Source organism: Hoplias malabaricus, chromosome 15 (genome assembly GCF_029633855.1).
Source record: "Hoplias malabaricus isolate fHopMal1 chromosome 15, fHopMal1.hap1, whole genome shotgun sequence".
NCBI classification, from domain to species: Eukaryota; Metazoa; Chordata; class Actinopteri; order Characiformes; family Erythrinidae; genus Hoplias; species Hoplias malabaricus.
Genome location: NC_089814.1, coordinates 18,974,298 through 18,992,809, shown reverse-complemented (window position 1 = coordinate 18,992,809; position 18,512 = coordinate 18,974,298). Strand labels below are relative to the sequence as shown.

The following is an 18,512-nucleotide window of genomic DNA, read 5'->3' as shown; positions in this document are numbered from 1 at the left end:
GATTTTGTTGAAGTTTTAATAATTCTTCATGGGGCAAAGGTCAATATGGAGAATCAATAACAAGCACTTTTTGTTTAGATGACTATTTGAAAAGAAAAAAACATTCCCTACCACTGAGTGCAGGCAATGTGTGCTGATGTAGATTAAAGGAAAAAAGATGCCTTATACAGATAAAATTGCTGAAAAGAAAAAGCGCTTTTCACCCCATTAAAAACAGAATTTGCTGTTTTCCAATTTAAATTGGAAAACTGGATTTAAATCCAGTGATTTCCCTCAGACCACCAACAAAAATGTCACTAAGTGTCACTGAGTTTAACATAATTCTACAACGTATTCATATTTAAATATTTATGTTATTGCTGTGGAAAAACATTTTTTTAGTATATTTAATTTTGTTTTTTAAACATAATGCACAACTAATACTATACTGAATAATAGAGAAATAGAAAACATAAAAATACGTAATTAAACAATTAAACAGAAGGGAAAAAGAAAAAGAAGGAAAAAGGGGGTTTAAGATAGTTAATATGACATACAGTATAATATAATTATACATATAATATAAATATATTGAATACAAATACAAATAAGGTCAACCTAGTGTATGACTAACAAATACAGTCAAAGATAAAATTCAAAAAGATCTAACATCACCCTCAGTCAATCAGACTGGTTGAAGGTGTATTTTTCAGTTTAGTCAAAGAAGGGCTGCCACACCTTATAAAACATTTCCAATTTGTTTCTTAAAAGGTAGGTGACCTTTTCTAGGGGTATACACTGGTTAATTTCAGAAATCCACATTTGGAAAGGAATATTGGTCTCCAGTTTCCAGGAACGAAGGACACAAATTTTAGCTGCAATTTAAAAGGATCTCAGTGAGCCTTGTAACACATCCATTTTTAAGGTCAGAATTGGTAAAATTACCCAGTAGGAAAACTTCTGGATCTACTGGAAAAGAAATACCAAATATCTCAGATGATGTGTTACAAATTCTCTGCCAGAAGTCATGTACTTTAGGGCATGACCATGTACAGTGTAAAAAAGTACCAATAGTAACACCACATCTGTAACAAAAGGGGGAACATTTTTTAATTAAAATATGCAGCTTAGCTGGTGTATAATAGAGTTGGTGTAGGAAATTAAAATGAACCAGTCTATATCTTGAGCTTATGTCAGAAGTAACCCTCTACAAAGATCTGCCCACAAATTTGGATCTATAGACAAACCCAGTTCTTCTTCCCACTTGAGTTTTGATCTATCTGGATTGTGTATTGACATATTAGACTATATTAATCTATATACCTTTGAAATAGCCTTCCTCAATGTTTCATATGAATAACATATGGATTCCAAGGCTGGCGTTGTTGGTAGATGCCACTGAGAAAAAGAATTAACGCTAATAAAGTCCCTCAATTGTAAATAAGATAAGAAATCTTTGTTATTTATCCCAAATCCTTGTTTAAATTGATCAAAAGACATAAATTCTCCATCTTTATAACAATTTTCCAAATAAATAACTCTATTGGTAAACCAATCTTTAGCACGTTTATTTTGTGAGAATACTGGCAATAGATTATTTCCCCACAAAGGGGTTTTGGGGGAAAGGAAACCCCTATGCCCAAGAAAATCTTGTATCTTCCCCCATGAATAAAGAGAATGAATAATTAGGGGATTGTCTGTTGCTAATTTAGCTAATTTTAAATTCCATTTTATACCAAATCATAGGAGGGACCACCACCGAGAACAGTTTAATATTTAACCAAGAAGGCTAAGATTCATCATGCAAAATCTGAATTAAAAATCTAGCCTGCGCTGCCACATAATACTTTTCGAAATCTGGTAATCTTAACCCACCTTGCTCAAAGTCCAACATTAATTTATCTAGACTAAGTCTAGGAGTTTTACCTCGCCATATAAAATGCCTCATCAATGGCAATCAATTAATTGACGAGAAAAAGGTTTTTGGTATTCGTATAAGTAGGGATTGAAATAAGTAGAGAAATGTGGGCAATATATTCATATTAACAGCATTTATTCTACCTGGCAGAGAGAGGGGGAGGTCCATCCATCTATCAACATCCATGGTCACATTTGTCAAAAGGTCGATATTTAATTTAAATGAATCCCCTTTATTACAATTTATATTTATGCCTTAATTTATGTTATAATTAAAATCAGAAAGAGAAAAATTTCAGATTTACCTAAATTGATTTTATATCCGCTAAAAAGACTATAAGATATTTTTAACATGTTGTTCCCAGAAGATTCATAATGGTGTTGCCATTTCATTAATATTTGTTTTCCTGTCAGATTGTCCAGTTGCTGTATGGTCCATTGAAATCCATGCTCAGAGCACATAAGGAATTGCTGATATAGTACCAACATCAGTGAACCAGTTATATCATTAAATTGCATGCTCAGAACCCTGGGAATTGCTGATATAGTGCAGGCATAACTGATTTAGTTCAATCATAAAAAGACAACAAAACAAAATATCTGTATGTTCAATGGTTATATAAATGGCCGGATATATGCATGTTTACAATATACCACCTGACTTTAGAACAATTTCTCTGAAAATTTCTCTGTCTTAAACAAAGTGAGGCATATTTATGTCCTCTGATAGAGATAGACAACTCCAGGTATATACCCACTCTCCTGTTCTGCCACAGCTTTTTCCCACTCCTCAACCTCACTAACAGTTATACAATTCCATCTTTGTTCTTCCTCCATCATCCTCATCATGTGCTCCAGCTCAGTCTTGTACTTCAGATTATCACCATTTCCTCTTGTAGTCATGCATATATAGCCCCCTGTAACAAGCAATTAAAAAACCCTCAGAGAATGGTATTATTTACATATTTATTCATTCATTATCTGTAACCGCTTATCCAGTTCAGAGTCGCAGTGGGTCCAGAGCCTACCTGGAATCATTGGGCGCAAGGCAGGAATACACCCTGAAGGGGGCGCCAGTCCTTCACAGGGCAACACACACAGACACACCCCTACGGGCACTTTTGAGTCGCCAATCCACCTACCAATGTGTGTTTTTGACTGTGGGAGGAAACCAGAGCACCCGGAGGAAACGGGGAGACAGTCACCCAGAGCGGGAATCGAACCCACAACCTCCAGGTCCCTGGAGCTGTGTGACTGCGACACTACCTGCTGTGCCACCGTGCCGCCCTTATTTACATATGGATACATATATGTTTATGCCTAATGGCCATGATATATTAGAGTAGTAGAAATTTCAATTGATTTTTCACATTCAAATGGAACATTATCTGAAAATATGCCCAAGTGTGGTTCTACAAACTTCTTCAAATAATTGTTTTGAGAAAACCCACCTGGTTTTGTGGCTTGCCAGAGCTCTCTAATGACTGCCACAGGCACATGACCGACACTCAGAGCACCAACAATTACAACAATATCATATGAGTCTAAAAGAGATAACAAAATTTTTTATTTAAAACAAATCCTGCCATATATAATATCTGGAGTATTCAAAGAGATTAAGTTAATTTGCAAATAGTGCCAAACACTCCATTTCCTTAATCAGTAATTTAAAAAATATCCATGATGTACAATGGCAACAAAAAACATTAAGGGAAATATGAAAAAGAAGAAAGTGATCCAGAAGGGCTTTGCCATATGTGACACTTAAAATTACAAATATCCCAATAATGCAATTGGCATTATATTAATTTCAGCTACAGACTGAGTAAAGAAAATATGGTCACCATTTTGTACTGGCAAGGGATCCCGTCCCAGCATGCACTGGTGAAGCTCCTGATAAAATCCTGTTTTCTTGGCCAGATCCAACATTTTTTCACTTCCATCCACTCCCACAAACTGATGGAAGCCTAGTCTCCTCAACTAAAGCAGAGACAACATCAGAATAAACAACAACTTCTTTTAGCTTATGCTTATCTGTTGACTAAGTGCAATAAATGAAAAATAACTCTTGATGCACTCATCCAGATGTATCTGGATCTAAATATTTTCTTATAAAATTTTGCTTACATGTGAAGAGACCAGCCCTGTTCCACATGCCACATCCAGAATAACAGCTTGTTCTTGATTACCCTTGAAGAATAAAGCGATGCATTCTGCAGCCAAAAGGGGAGCACGATAGTCCAATAATGCTACATCCTTCAAAAGCAATTTCAAATACCTTTATTACATGATATTTGTGAAAATATCAGGTTTCCTTTAGGAGTAAAGCAAGAATGATTAAAGAATAAGAACATTATGAGCACTGTGGTGTGATTCTAATACCAATCCCAGTATAAACATTGATAATATACATAAATAAAGACTAAATCAGCATGAATTTGCATTACAGATAAATGTGGTATTTTTATGGAAAGGGTTACAAATGCAATAAAATGGTTACATTTTGGTGCAAGATGCCATCAAATGTTTAAAATATCAGTTAAATTGGAACATCTGCCATATTAAAACACACTTCTGTTAATACCAATTTGATTCTGATATCATTTTGCATACTAATGATGAAAATCCTAAATACTGTGCTACCAAAGTAATTTCATTTGAGTTACCTGTTCATAGTTCACAGCCCAGTCATTGTAAAACCCAACCTTATCTTCGGCCTGAACGTTTTTATGAGCTGAAAGGATAACATTCCTAACATCTGCAAAGCTCCTGGCATCAACCATTACTGCAAGAATAAAAACAAGAATATGACTAGTATTCCTCTAAAATATAATTAAACAGAACAAGAGTAATCACTGGGCTAAGGACCAGAGACCTCTTTCTCAAATCCTGCAGGGAATGGTATGTTATTTTTCAGAAAAAGAACACTGTTCAATAATCTCTATTGCAAACAATCACATAACTGTTTTGCGATTGAATGTTCCTTGCTGTTGAAAATCCAGCCAAATGTCACATGGTGTTTTTTAATAACTAATAAAATTATACCATTTCAAAAATATGAAACCTATCCTCATTTTGCTTGCGTTCTCTGTGCAGCATTCTGTGACCACTGATGAAGGACTAGAGGACAACCAATACCACCTGTGCAGCACCAGAGCTGTTGTCACTAATTTTACACCTACAGGGTGGATATGTCTAAATGAACAGTGAACCGGCACAGCTTTTTAAAAACTCCAGCTGCACTGCTGTGTCTGATCCACTCATACAAGAAACACACAATAACGCACCACCACTAAGAGTCGCTGCAGCGCTGAGAATGAACCACCGCAAAAGTAATACCTGCTGTGCCCTAACCATGGATAAACAACGCGAATAGGACTAAAAGCATACAGGATTACAGGGTGTAATCCAGGGGTGTGCAATCTTATCCACAAAGGGCCGGTGTGGCTGCTAGATTTAAGTCCATTCTAGCTCAAGCACACCTGATTTCACTCCTTTAATTAGTTGGCATGAGTAAAACAAATGATCATGTGACCTCCTATTTGGTTGGAACAAAAACCAGCAGCCACACCGGCCCTTTGCGGATAAGATTGCCCACCCCTGGTGTAATCACAGAACTACCAAGTGTACATGCTAAGTGAATCTGATAAAATGGACAATGAGTATAAAATATTAGTGGGCTACTTTTTTGTCAGGCATTATATTTTTATTCAAGGAGCTCCTCTGGCCTCGTTTGACTGATTTGAGGCTGTTGTTATTCTCTGTTGAACCTGTGGAGCGCTGCTGAACCACTTTTTAATTTAGCAGTTTAGCTCAAGTTAAATGAAGGCGACAAGTAAAAAGCCATGCAAATGTCGTTATTTTTAGCGATATGACACCAACTAGCAGGGTTTCTGACACATATGTTTACTTGCCGTTTATTTACGGTGTTTTTAAATAGCAGAAAAGTGAGAGCAGAGTGGCCGCCGAGTCTATAAAACACTCCGGGGACAGACTCCGATTTTCATTGTTGTTTTTAGGGGAGATCGGGAACTTGACTGCGGGGATTTGACCTGTTATAACAACCTTTGAAGAACTAAGGTAAATTAGTTGTCTAAGTATCTTTCGCAAAATATCTGCTGAATATACAATGTGTTTACTTCATCTCATAAATTAAGCTCAACTTACCCACAGTTGTCGAATCTTGTTAGCTATAGCTAGTTAGCTAGCATATCTATCACTAGCTTATCAGTAACGTTAGACTAAGAGGCTTAATCTTGTATACTGGAGAGCTAAATAGATAACGGCGTTTGACCCTCATATATTGTATATAGCTGGCTACGTCAGTTAGCCGGTCTAACGCTAAGAATGATGAAGAATGGGTCTTGGTCAGGTTTTTCGTTCCACCTTAACTGCAGTAGATATATTTTTAAGGTGGAACGGAAAACCTGGCCTGGCAAATTAGAAAAAATTCAGCACAAGTAGGTTGTTAAGCAATACCTCTGATAATGTGCTGAGAAGTAAATAATGTATGCTAAGATTAGCAAGCTGTTAAAGTTAGAGTTCAGTTAAAAATATCTAATACGGTTTGCTGTAATACCTGTAGTTTTCCCTTGTATGCTTATTCCCTACAATGGTTGCAGGAGCGCCTCAAACAGTATGAACAGTTGTTATGTTACCTACCTATAGAAGGGGTTGCCTAAACCTATAAGTGTCACTTCCAGTAGGTTTATCATCAGGATGCATTATAAACTGGATAATATATCTACTAGAGTTTGACAGAAGGTCGAAACATTATTTGTTACCTTGGTGATGTTTATCTCGTAGGTGACATGTCAGCATTTGTGTGTATGTACTGCAAACAAAGTTCACCTGTTTTGTTTCTACTTTAAGGTCATACAGAACTCTCAAAATGTCGATTTTGGGGCTTAAAAAGAAGCAGCCAAAGACTTTTAAAGTGAAAGTTATCACCATGGATGCTGAAATGGAGTTCAGTTGTGAGGTAATTATTAGCTTGTTGATATTTTTAATAGGGTTAGTAGTAATATTTAAATAGTAATATGTAATATTATATAAAATGGTAGTACAATTATTTGTTTATAGTAATAACAGCAATCATACAAATTTGTTTATTTATTCATTAATTCATTCCCTCGTTCGTTTGTTTTTTACAGGTAAAATGGAAAGGAAAGGACTTATTTGATTTAGTTTGCCGGACAATAGGGCTCAGGGAAACTTGGTTCTTTGGCCTTAGGTACACCGTGAAAGACACTTATGCTTGGCTTAAACCTGACAAACGGGTATGTATAACTTTTTTTATCTTTCTCTGCATTGTCAACAATTGTGAATGGCCATATCAGCATATAACTAGAATAAATGACAGTGGAATATTTAAGCTTTACAATATTGGCTAAAGAGTTGTCCCAATATTGGCAAAATTGTCCTATTTATAGCTGTGCTTTTTCTCTCTTTCTGCTTAGGTTTTAGATCAAGAGGTTCCAAAAGACTCACCGATAACGTTTCATTTTCTTGCCAAATTCTTCCCTGAAAAAGTAGAGGAAGAGCTGGTTCAGGAAATCACTCAGCACCTATTCTTCTTACAAGTGAGGGGGAATTTGATAGTAGATATTATTACATTGTTTTTTGTTTGATTTTTTTTTGGCTTTTTTTCTCCTACCTATATTTTTTTTATAATATTTCAATTTATTTTCACCTAATATGTTCTCTTATTAGATGTTTCTGTGTTGTTAAAATATTCTGCAATTGTCTCACCAAGGTAAAGAAACAGATATTAGATGAAGAGATATTTTGCTCTCCAGAGGCCTCAGTCCTTCTGGCATCATATGCTGTTCAAGCTAAGGTCAGTTATCAAAATATAGTGATAAAAATAGCTCTGTTGTGACTTATTGTCACTTAATGTCATAGTGTGAATAACTTTAATAATTGTACAGTTAACACACATTTAGTTTTTGTCCTTAATCTGCTTGAATGTATTTTTGTGTAGTATGGAGATTATGACCCAAACTTCCACAAGCCAGGGTTTTTGGCCCAAGATGAACTCTTGCCTAAACGAGTGAGTAAACATGGGCTCAGTTATGACTTACTTGTAAACAGACTAAAAGATTTATTTGTAATTGTACCACTGCATTATTATTTATTGTATTGAACAAGAGCCAGATTTGTCTTTTGTGTTTGTTTCTCCAGGTTCTGATGCAGTATCAGATGACACCAGAGATGTGGGAAGAGAAGATCACTGCTTGGTATGCTGAACACAGAAATATAGCAAGGTAAATCTAAATGATTAAAGTACATTAAAATGTGCGCATCCACAGCTCTGAAAATACAGAATTAAGTACTTTCATCCTGAATGTCTGTGCTGTTTTAAAATCAGAGATGAAGCTGAGATGGAGTATCTGAAAATAGCACAGGATCTTGACATGTACGGGGTTAGCTATTTCTCAATCACAGTAAGTTACAGTAAATCTATCTGTCATTTTTGTTGTATTTTTGAATATGTGAACAGTGGTACCATAGACGTTGAATTTAAAGGAGTGGTGTTTACATGCTGTTATTTGTCTTAGCAAAATAAGAGAGACAAGGAGCTTCTGCTTGGCGTTGATGCACAGGGACTTCACATCTACAGCCCCAATAGCAAGCTGAACCCCAACAAGTCCTTTCCCTGGAGTGGTATTCGCAACATCTCCTATAGTGAGAAAGAGGTACCAGAAAAGTTTCAAAAAAGTTAAACTAAAAAAAATGTTCTCCTGCAGTGCAGCATCTTGAATGATACTGCTTAATTTTTCATAATAAACAGATTAACTCTTGAGTAAAATGTAACAATATTTGGGCATAGAAATCACATAGATCATGGTCACATTTAATATTTGAAAATGTGCAATTAAAACATCATTTGTCAAGTGTATATAGAGAAGAGTGGAGGAAAAGTTATTCTGAGGTTTAAGGGCAATGTATAGTAATTAATAGCTTTATGCACCTGTGAAAATTATTTTAAAAGTTTTTTTTTTTTTAGCAGATTGGAGCCCCTAATGTTGACAACAATGTCTTACTAAGGTGTGGGAACAAAATTAAGTTGTGGCCATAGCTTAGTAAGGCATGGAAAAGAGATAAGCCTTGATCACAGCTTAATAAGTATGCCCATCTGTTATGCTTGTGTGGCTGACTGAATATTAAATCAAGGTTACAAAACAAAGAATACGTTTTTTACAAAAATTACAGCGCCCGTAATGTGGCATCCTTTGGAGGAGCAGAGCTGCCAATAAATAAAATAAACATAATAATATATTAATAAATGAGTAAAGAAAATAAACATGAAGAGTAATTAACAAGTAAATAAATATGACTAAATTATGTAATATATAAGTAAATAAATACATCTGGGCATTAAAAAGGGCATAATAAATTATTGTTGTTGAAACCTTGTATTGATATATGTATATTTATATTTGTATTTCCACATTTCTACATTTATTTATTTCCACATTTTCATTCTTATGTTTATTAACAGTTTACTATTAAACCATTGGACAAAAAGAAAGATGTATTCAAGTTCTATTCCTCACAACTCAGAGTCAATAAACTGGTAAGTTTTTGTTTGAAATACTAAATGTTGAAATATTTCAGAATAGTCTTGTAGTTTAGAAAATTATGATCATTTGTAATTTTCTTTGTTAGATTTTACAGCTATGCATAGGGAACCATGACCTTTTCATGAGGCGGAGGAAAGTTGACTCTATTGAGGTGCAGCAGATGAAAGCTCAAGCCAAAGAGGAGAAGGCCAGGAAAAAGGTCTTCTTTTTAGATTATCTTCATAATTTCAGTCTCGACGTTATTTTACATACTTTGTTTACTAAGTTTTTGATGTTTGGAAAGAAGCTGGTCTTTTACGTTTTTCTTGGGATGTTCATGTGTGTTAGATGGAACGACAGATTCTCTCACGGGAGAAGCAGTTGAGGGAGGAAGCTGAACGGGCTAAAGAGGAAATGGAGCGCCGTCTCTTTCAGCTGCAAGATGAGGCTCGTATGGCTAATGAGGCACTGGTAAGGAATTTTGAAATCAGAAAAAGAAAAGTGCATTTTGAACTGTGAATCTTCTCTCTAGACTTAAGTCCTTCAAAAACATTTTGGCTTTATCTTTTTGAAAATCAATGTGTGTGAGGATATCAGAAGGAGTTACTGTGTGTATCTCCAGATTCGCTCAGAGGAGACAGCTGATCTGCTGGCAGAGAAGGCCCAAATTGCAGAGGAAGAGGCCAAGCTGCTGGCTCACAAAGCAGCAGAAGCTGAGCAGGAGAGACAGAGACTGGAAGTTACAGCCCTCAAGACTAAGGAGGAGCACAGACTAATGGAGCAGAAAATGAGAGAGGCAGAGCAGCTCGCTGTAAAACTGGTGGAGCAGTCAGAGAGGAGGTTAGAATTTTAAAACTGTCAGTGATACTGTTGTTTTTCTGATGTAGGGAGTGTTTGCATGTGAACAACATTTAATCATTCATTCCTTGCAGGTTGAAGGAGGCAGATCACCTAAAGCAGGACCTGAATGAAGCCAAAGATGCAGAACGAAGAGCAAAGCAAAAGCTTATTGAGATCACCAAAACCACATACCCAGTAATAATGTCACTCCATTTGAAGTTTGTCCCCTCTCACCCTTTTCTTTAATGGTCAGGAACCCCACATGATCACCACATAGCAGCTGTGATTTGACTGGTCATTCATTCTCAGTGCTTAAGTGATACAAATGTGGTGGTGGTCTCCTGTGTAGTCAGTGGAATTCAGAAAATGGACAGTGAGTTTAGAAACAAAGGTTGCAAATATTTCAACCTATGACACAATTATGATTTTTTTTGTTTTTGCTTCAGAGTGTTTGGCCATCTCATTCAGACTGTTTGGGGTTTTCATATTGAAAAGTGAATATGTGTTTAATCAATATTTTTATATTTGAGTGGATAATAATCAAATCAAATATCCAAAAATCCAGTTGATGCAGTTACATATCCACTGTAGGCAGATATACTTGTACATTGTTATGCCACTGATGTTGAAAACTGCTCACAAATTTAAATGACATGACATTATTTTCAGTTGATCGCTGCATACTCAAATCCCCCTCCGCCACCTGGCCCTGACAATGTGGAGATGCAGATGGAGGCGCCCAGTTCACATAGACTGGACTTCAAAGACCCTGACATGAAGAGATTGTCCATGGAGATAGAGCGTGAAAGGTATATATTTTCTATTATGTAATAAATAATGGTCCTGGCCAGTTTCTGAAACTAGAAGAAATTCCTATCCCACATTTCTTGCATTTCAATATATGGTCTTTTGCTTTTGGCAAAAGCTTGAAATGAGATCATTGCCTTAGCAGATGTAGTGATCATTTATTTGGGATGAACGATATAGCTCTTGGCTAGTATATATGAGCGGAAGTGAGTGGGTGTGCATGCTTTTGTGTGTGTGCCCCAGGCTGGAGTACATGGAAAAGAGTAAGCACCTTCAGGACCAGCTAAAGGAACTGAAGTCTGAGATTGAATCTCTGAAACTAGAAGAGCAGCAACAAGCGGGTGTTTACAACCTGCGGAGCTATCCAGAGCCCCCCTACGTCCCCCACAGCAATGTAAGACATGCACATGCTACGTCATCAAAATATCTCAGTATGAATAAAATCTCACAATATCAGATCAAATATTCTTATGCATAGTTACAAAATTCAGTTATATGGTGATTTGTATTTATTCAGGCTACATTCATTTCAAATTTGGTTAATTAATATGGGCTAATTGAAGCATCTGTTTTTAGTTTGCATCATTTTGGAAGAGACTGTTAAATTGTATTTTACGTTGGTCTTTTACAGCGGAACTCTGCCTACATGGCTCAGATGGCCTTTTTTGAGGAGGTGTGAAAGAGCAGAAATCCTACTGCTTGAGGAGAATGAGGGCACTGGAGAAGTAATCACTATAGTTTGACACCATCAAACTGTGGTCTGTAGCCAAGCAGTAACAAGTGTATAAGTGCTGCAAATAATAATACTGACAGATTTATGAACAAAAATCTTATGCATAGATCGTCACTGGTTTTACTGTAGCCAACAATGTCTTGTGCCTTCGAGCAGTTATTTTATTTTTCCATCGCCAAATATATTATTTCTCTAATGCTTGTAGATTTGTTTAGCCTTGTTAAGAAAAGGGATGGTTTGAAATTCACAGCATTAACATGTTTAATTAAGGGCCCTCAAACCCATTCATTTCCACAAAACGCATATTTTAATATTCAAGTTAACCAAGGGTGCATACTTAAATCACTGCCATATTTTTAAATCTTTTTTGGAGCATTTCAAATAATTGTCAATGTCTGCTATTTTTAAAAAGTCATTTGAATTGATGCTTTATTTCTTAGTGTACTTCAGCCAAAAGAGAATGCAGTAGTGTCTTTCTAGTGTCAATGTCTAAGGTTTGGACACATGCTTGACATTTTCGGCTTATATAATATTTGTGATGTCCAAGCATTTTACTGTGACAGCATAAAATGCAGAGTGTATGCCTGACATAACACTACTCAAAGAGCACTACAGTTTTACTGTATTGGCAGCTGCGGTTCTGCTTTACTGTTCACTTTCTTCCCTCAGAGGGCACGTAAACGTATATTCGATGCTTTTTATTGCAGAAAAGGTCAAATTTATTTCACCATCAGACATTACATACTGTTTCGTGCTTTTTCTTCATTGGATGTAAACTGTGTTGGAAGCATTGATGAATTTTTAAAACCTTTTAAAGTGTGCCTTTAGAGTTTTATGCTCAGATCTCATATAATCGAGCAGTCTGACCCATTTGAGTGTGTTTAAGAAGCAGGCATTAAATGCTCTAGCTGTCAACTATATTTATTTTCCTGCACAACATTAGTGGAGTTTAATGAAATTAAAACCCTTATGTAGCATTTCAAATGTTTTCTATTGATTAGCCATGTAAACAAAGATATCAGATTGACATAAATCCAGGGCCTAAGCTTGTTAAACACTAAATATGCTTGTGTTATGGTAGATAAATTAGGTGCTTTTCATTGCTAATTTTGAAACAAGTGCAACACTTGATTGTTTTCAATTTTTGCCTCATTTCATGGCCTCAGGTTTGTCCAGAATGTGCCAGTGCACATTAAAGTATGTAGTGTGGTTTTCAAGTGTCTCCTCATGTATAAAGGGATGAATAGTAGTTTTAACTGAATTTGAATGTGTTCGAAGTCTAAGCAGTGATCACGCTCTGAATAATGTTGCAATTAAGAGTAGTCTTTTTTTTTTATTATTCAGAGTGTATTCATGCTCAAGTGGTTACCTGAATATTTTGTTTAAAACTTTTAAATCTAGTTCTATATTCCTTCTCAGTTATGCCTGACATGCCAATTTTGAAGATAGTTACTGCATTTATATCAGAGGCACCTTACACAATAATTACATGTGGCAACAATCATGTATATATTTTCCATTTCTGAATAATGAACCCCTTTGTTGATGATTTTCTTGTCTTTAATATGGGGTTTACCTGGGCAACATGGTAAACTGGTATTTTATGTGACGGTGTAAACATCATGATTGAATACTATGGCAGGAGTGTACTGACCATTTCCAAAGTAAGGCAAACACTTTATGAACTTTGAATTCAAGAAAATCTCCATTAGTAGAGCTCATTGTTGGATAATGAGAAACATTCCTGTGTTAGTTGTATATTGGACTATGCACACTAGCTTTAGAGGTCTTAATATCATTTTACAACAGAAGGCAACTATTCATGTTTTAATGAAACCTGCCAATCTCTGTCCTTGTACCAGACACTAATAATTATGCACACCATCAAGCTTTTTTGTTTGCTGCTCACTGTGTGCCTTATATTTGGAGATGTATGAACATCCTTTAACTTCTTCAATGATGCTCCATGTAAGTGTATCAGAAGTGAGAGACAGTATTATGGTCTTTTTTGAACCCACGCTACAGTTCCGCTTACTGACATGGGGACCTCTTTTATGCATTGTGAATTATAAACTAATTTGCAAATAAACTGCAAATACGATTTTGTAATTACAATTATTGTCTTTTTGATGTGTGGTTTCTGGTTTGTCTAGATTTTAGGTGTTAAAAACCTTACTCTTGTAAACTACACGTGCAAAACTGTACAGGTACTCTTTCTAATTAGGAAGTTGAATCCATTGCAGACATTTTCAGTTGATTATCATGCACAGCTTGAATAATCTTCATTTAAAACAAAAACAGAATTGACAGTAGAATAAGACACTTTGCGTTAGCTTCATGTGTGCTCAGAGACTGTCCAGTGGCAGATGTAGGGTAGATGGGTTTAAAACCCACCAGCGTTGGGCAGTGAAGCAATAGGACTGGGTTCTCTGAGGCAGTGTATCACAAGTCTAGCATCAGTTCCTGGTCCCTACAGTAGTGTTCCAGCACATGGTATAAAAACCTCCCTGAAGATTACCGGCTGTTACTGCAGGAGAGGGGTGAGAAATCCTTTTGCTACTCTTGATTTCCCAAGAAATGTTGGATAGAACAGTAGGTGTACCATCATTTAGTGTTCAGATATATTCCATGCAGTCTGTATGGTCTGTCAGCTAGTTACTCTCATTTAAACCAGTGACATTAAATCTCCAGATATCTTGAGACAGGCACTGACACTAAATTTGGACAAGCTGGTCTTCATTTATGACATGTATTATTGGTAAAAATTGGTATAATCATTTGAAATGTGCACAGGGGAGATCCTTTAAGATACAATGGGAAGTGTTCTATTACAAAAGATTTTCTCCACACTGCCTTGAGATGGCAGAATTTGTCAATTTATTTCCCTGTGGCATGTGTAGATTCCATGGTGTCTTTGTCGTTCTTTAAATTTAAACTTAAACAATGCCCATCTGACACAGTATTGCAGTAGTTCTCTTGCGCAGTAGAAATATTACATCTTTTATCCTGCATGTTATTTGAAATGTAAATTGATTTCCCTTGCAGCAAAAGCACAGTGACTGATTTAGTCTAGATATTATCTACAGAATGTTTGTTAAATCCTAAGGTTCTCACAGTAGATCATTCTAAACGGATGAAGAACTGTCCATTGGAAATGCTATGTGCAATAGTATATTAAGTGATTACAGTCTGATTTAAGTCACATTACCATCTGATTTAGGTTTAAATTAATTTAAAGCCAAGTCACTGAGGAACTCAGCTCTGTTAATGAGTTTTTCTCTCTCAGGTTTTGGTGCTGTGAATTCAATAGCAAGCCACATTATGCACTTAGATTATATTTGTTTTAAATGGATTGGGAGTAATGTCTATATTAAAAAAGATTATATTTTGAATTTCAAACGCTATTAATCAGTTTATTGAAGTTTCATACTTAAGTGTTATTATATATTTCAAGGACGTGTTTGTTAATCAGAATAATTGCTTAGGGATATTATTTATTCATTATTCATTCATTGTATAAGCAGTTACACTGTTGACAGCCCAATCTGGAAGTATTTCTTCCCTTTTAAGCAATATATAAGGCCACATATCTGTTGTCTATACAACTGAAAAATGTTCTTCCATTTTCACAATTCTCTTGCTTAGCCTTCCTCATGTTGACCATGTTTCATCAGTACACTTATTTTGCCACACTTGTCATATTTGTTTTGCTTAATTTAACCTTGTCTTTTGGTATACACACAAAGGGGTTTTTTTTACAGCACTGTGTGGTGGACCACAAAAAACTGACTAGAATCTTTTATTTCACAATTTGTGGGTTGGTAACTTCTAGATCCCCAAATTTAAATGCTAATGCCTTGGGGAGAAAAAAAAAATATATATATATACACACACACACACATGTATACATTTAATTTTATTTTATATTATTATAATAAGGTGTCATGGTGGTGGAGCAGGTAGTGTCACACAGCTCCAGGGACCTGGAGGATGTGGGTTCAAGTCCCGCTCCGTGTGACTGTGAGGAGTTTGGTGTGTTCTCTCTGCGTCCTGTGGGTTTCCTCCAGATGCTCCAGTTTCCTGCCTCAAAAAACACACTTTGGTAGGTGGATTGTTGATTCAACTGTCCGTAGGTGTGAATATGTTGCCCTGTGAAGTATTGCCGCCCCCTCCAGCATGTGATTCTGAGTAGGCTCCGGACCCACCACAACCCTGAACTGGATAAGCACTTATAGACAATGAATGAATTAATAAATTATTATATGTCTTTAATAAAATTATAAGTTATTAATAATAATAATGATATCAATAAATTAAAGATTATTAGTATTATTAATATTACTGTTATTATTAATAGTAGTACTAGCATCAGCAGTAGTATTTACTATTAGTAGTAGAAGTAGTATTTCCTAAAAACTTTGGACGTTCAGGATCCTGAAGACCAGGTGACCTCTAGTGACTGGCTGGTTCATTGAATCTGTGAAAGCAGAGGCTTGTCATTTTGCCTATCTTCTCTCTCTGGTTCCACCTAAATGTCTCCAGAGAACCCTCAGAATGTAGTTGATGAGGCACACAGGCATTTTCTCTCCTTTTGTCAGATGAAAGGTCACTGTGCCTCTTCTGCGGTCCTGGTGGCTCGTCAAACTGAACTGTATGCAGATCATCCTGCACTGATTTGCCCCAGGTCCTGTGTGTGCTCTGTCAGCTTGTTAAACACTGGCTACACTGCTGTCACTCCTGCAGTGATGCAATGACTTTTTAAATAGAAGTACTCCACCGGGAACTGGAGAACGTTCATTTGTTTTCTCAGCTAGCAGCTGGAGATGAAGGTACTGAAGGAGCTTTGAGGGAATGTGAGTGAGAGCAATAAAACTGAGGATAATGCACCTTGTCTTTCTTCATAACAGTATGCATAACATTGTGGTATGTTACATTTACTCTTATTTTCATGATGTGGTATAATGTTTGATATCATGACACCTGACAAAACCTAAATGACCTAAAGTACTGTGCAAAAGCATGGGACCGCTCTTGATTCATTTAATTTCCAGTCAAGGTCATGAAATTATTATTTTTTATTTGTCTGTTAAAGAGCAGTAGACATAGCTATCAATAGAAATATAGTAGCTCCTATTTAACAAATTATAATATCATAATGTCATCTATTTCCCTAAAGTCTGCAGATATTTTTCCACACTATATAACCTTCAGAACATCTTAGAAGCTGTTTTTTCCAGCTTTTATTTGATCCTTGGTTCAATTCTAATTAAAAATGTAGATGGCTCTGTTTTCAGATTTTCATTCATTCATTATCTGCAACGACTTATCCAGTTCAGGGTCATAGTGGGTCCGGAGCACACCCAGGATCATTGGGCTCAAGGCGGGAACACACCCTGTTTGTGTGTGTTGCCAGTACTTCACAAGACAACACACACACACTCACACCTACGGACACTTTTGAGTCGCCAATCCACCTACCAACATGTGTTTTTGGACTGTGGGAGGAAACTAGAGCACCCGGAGGAAACCCACGTGGACGACACACCAAACTCTTCACAGACAGTCACCCGGAGCAGGACTTGAACCTACAACCTCCAAATCCCTGGAATTGTGTGACTGCGACACTACCTGCTGCGCAACTGTGACACTCGTTTCCAGATTTTCTTTTACCTACTTCCTTTTTCCCAGTATCAGCTTCTTAAAAGGTACAACATAAACATCTGTGGATTCATTCAAATCTGAAGTCCAGTATTGGACTTGATCATGACATGTTTATGCAGCAGACTTCAGGAAATGTATCTGATAATGTGACATTGTCGTGTTTGCTAGAGACAGTGGTGAATGCTGGATCTCTGCCCTGAACTACGGATTTTTTTTTCTCTCTGAGGACAGTTGTTTGCATAGAACTTATTGAGATATTAATTATCACCTTAATTAGCATCATTCGATCAAACTACAGATAACTAACACTTGAAATGAAGTGTATACTCAGAGGAAATGCAACTTAAATACCTAATCATGGAAAGATTTGGGGTCATGGATCTTGGGAATTGAACGAAAAACCCTCATTAATTTTCTCTTTTCTCCAGTCAGGAAAACATCTGCTTTTGCATCATCTTTATCAGTAATTAACTGAGCAGATTATACGCATCAATTTTTGACATCATAATTAATTTATTTAGAAGGAAATAATGAAGGAATAAAAAACCACACCACCTCATCAGTTTTTTTTTTGTGTGGGGGGGTGGGTGGTATAATAAGGAATAAAACAAAGTCCGTTCTGGGTTTCTGATAGCTCATTTGAAGCATTTCTCAGTGGACAAGGATAGAGATATAAAACATGTCTCTGCACTTTTGAGGTTCTTATTGTTGACTGGGACAAGGAACATTAGCATCCTAAACTGCTTGTTCACATTTCCGAGTTCCTTTTCCCATAGTGATGGTAATAAGGAACAGCAGGTGGCAGACAGATTGACTTCCAGCTGTATTATGTAACCTTTAGGGATGTTTAGAGATCTCTCTGGTGGAAATGAGTAACAGAATGTAACTGAATCACACTAATCCAGGTTTCATCAGTATAATTCTGATTTTGGATCCGGCCAAATTCGAACCAACACTTCTGACATTTAAGAATCTTTCAAGCTTTACAAAGAGACTCATGGAAACACACA

General features: G+C 36.3%; 2 protein-coding genes across 4 annotated transcripts; one reads left to right on the top strand and one right to left on the bottom strand.

The window, feature by feature from the left end:
• Nucleotides 1–1,046: 1,046 nt before the first annotated feature.
• On the bottom strand, nt 1,047–6,668 carry mettl27 (methyltransferase like 27). Of its 3 annotated transcripts, none has more exons than XM_066645334.1 (6): nt 6,559–6,668; nt 4,563–4,681; nt 4,024–4,152; nt 3,741–3,876; nt 3,348–3,440; nt 1,047–2,813 (listed from the first exon to the last, which is right to left on the bottom strand). In XM_066645334.1, exons 2-6 carry the CDS (start codon nt 4,677–4,679, stop codon nt 2,611–2,613), a joined length of 678 nt encoding a protein of 225 aa, XP_066501431.1. In that variant the 5' UTR covers nt 4,680–4,681; nt 6,559–6,668; the 3' UTR covers nt 1,047–2,610. The 3 variants fall into 3 exon arrangements, with proteins under 3 accessions (XP_066501431.1, XP_066501430.1, XP_066501429.1); XM_066645333.1 differs by lacking the exon at nt 6,559–6,668 and adding an exon at nt 5,236–5,357; XM_066645332.1 differs by lacking the exon at nt 6,559–6,668 and adding an exon at nt 5,184–5,340.
• On the top strand, nt 5,467–13,936 carry nf2b (NF2, moesin-ezrin-radixin like (MERLIN) tumor suppressor b). Its single transcript, XM_066645331.1, has 17 exons — nt 5,467–5,976; nt 6,769–6,877; nt 7,050–7,175; nt 7,356–7,478; nt 7,652–7,735; nt 7,880–7,948; nt 8,080–8,162; nt 8,267–8,342; nt 8,457–8,594; nt 9,401–9,475; nt 9,568–9,681; nt 9,810–9,932; nt 10,084–10,301; nt 10,394–10,496; nt 10,971–11,110; nt 11,352–11,502; nt 11,740–13,936. The coding sequence occupies exons 2-17, from the start codon at nt 6,788–6,790 to the stop codon at nt 11,785–11,787; spliced, it is 1,761 nt and encodes a 586-aa protein (XP_066501428.1). The 5' UTR covers nt 5,467–5,976; nt 6,769–6,787; the 3' UTR covers nt 11,788–13,936.
• Nucleotides 13,937–18,512: the final 4,576 nt, after the last annotated feature.

What these genes read in the sequence shown, in the direction of transcription:
- nf2b (XM_066645331.1), top strand. Translation starts at nt 6,788, where the DNA reads ATGTCGATTTTGGGGCTTAAAAAGAAGCAGCCAAAGACTTTTAAAGTG. An exon ending in AACTCAGAGTCAATAAACTG is followed by an intron (nt 9,476 to 9,567) that starts GTAAGTTTTTGT and finishes TTTCTTTGTTAG; the next exon opens with ATTTTACAGCTATGCATAGG. An exon ending in GTGGAGCAGTCAGAGAGGAG is followed by an intron (nt 10,302 to 10,393) that starts GTTAGAATTTTA and finishes CATTCCTTGCAG; the next exon opens with GTTGAAGGAGGCAGATCACC.
- mettl27 (XM_066645332.1), bottom strand. Translation starts at nt 5,253, where the DNA reads ATGGTTAGGGCACAGCAGGTATTACTTTTGCGGTGGTTCATTCTCAGC. An exon ending in CAGGGCTGGTCTCTTCACAT is followed by an intron (nt 3,877 to 4,023) that starts GTAAGCAAAATT and finishes TCTCTGCTTTAG; the next exon opens with TTGAGGAGACTAGGCTTCCA. An exon ending in TCCCTTGCCAGTACAAAATG is followed by an intron (nt 3,441 to 3,740) that starts GTGACCATATTT and finishes TATCTCTTTTAG; the next exon opens with ACTCATATGATATTGTTGTA.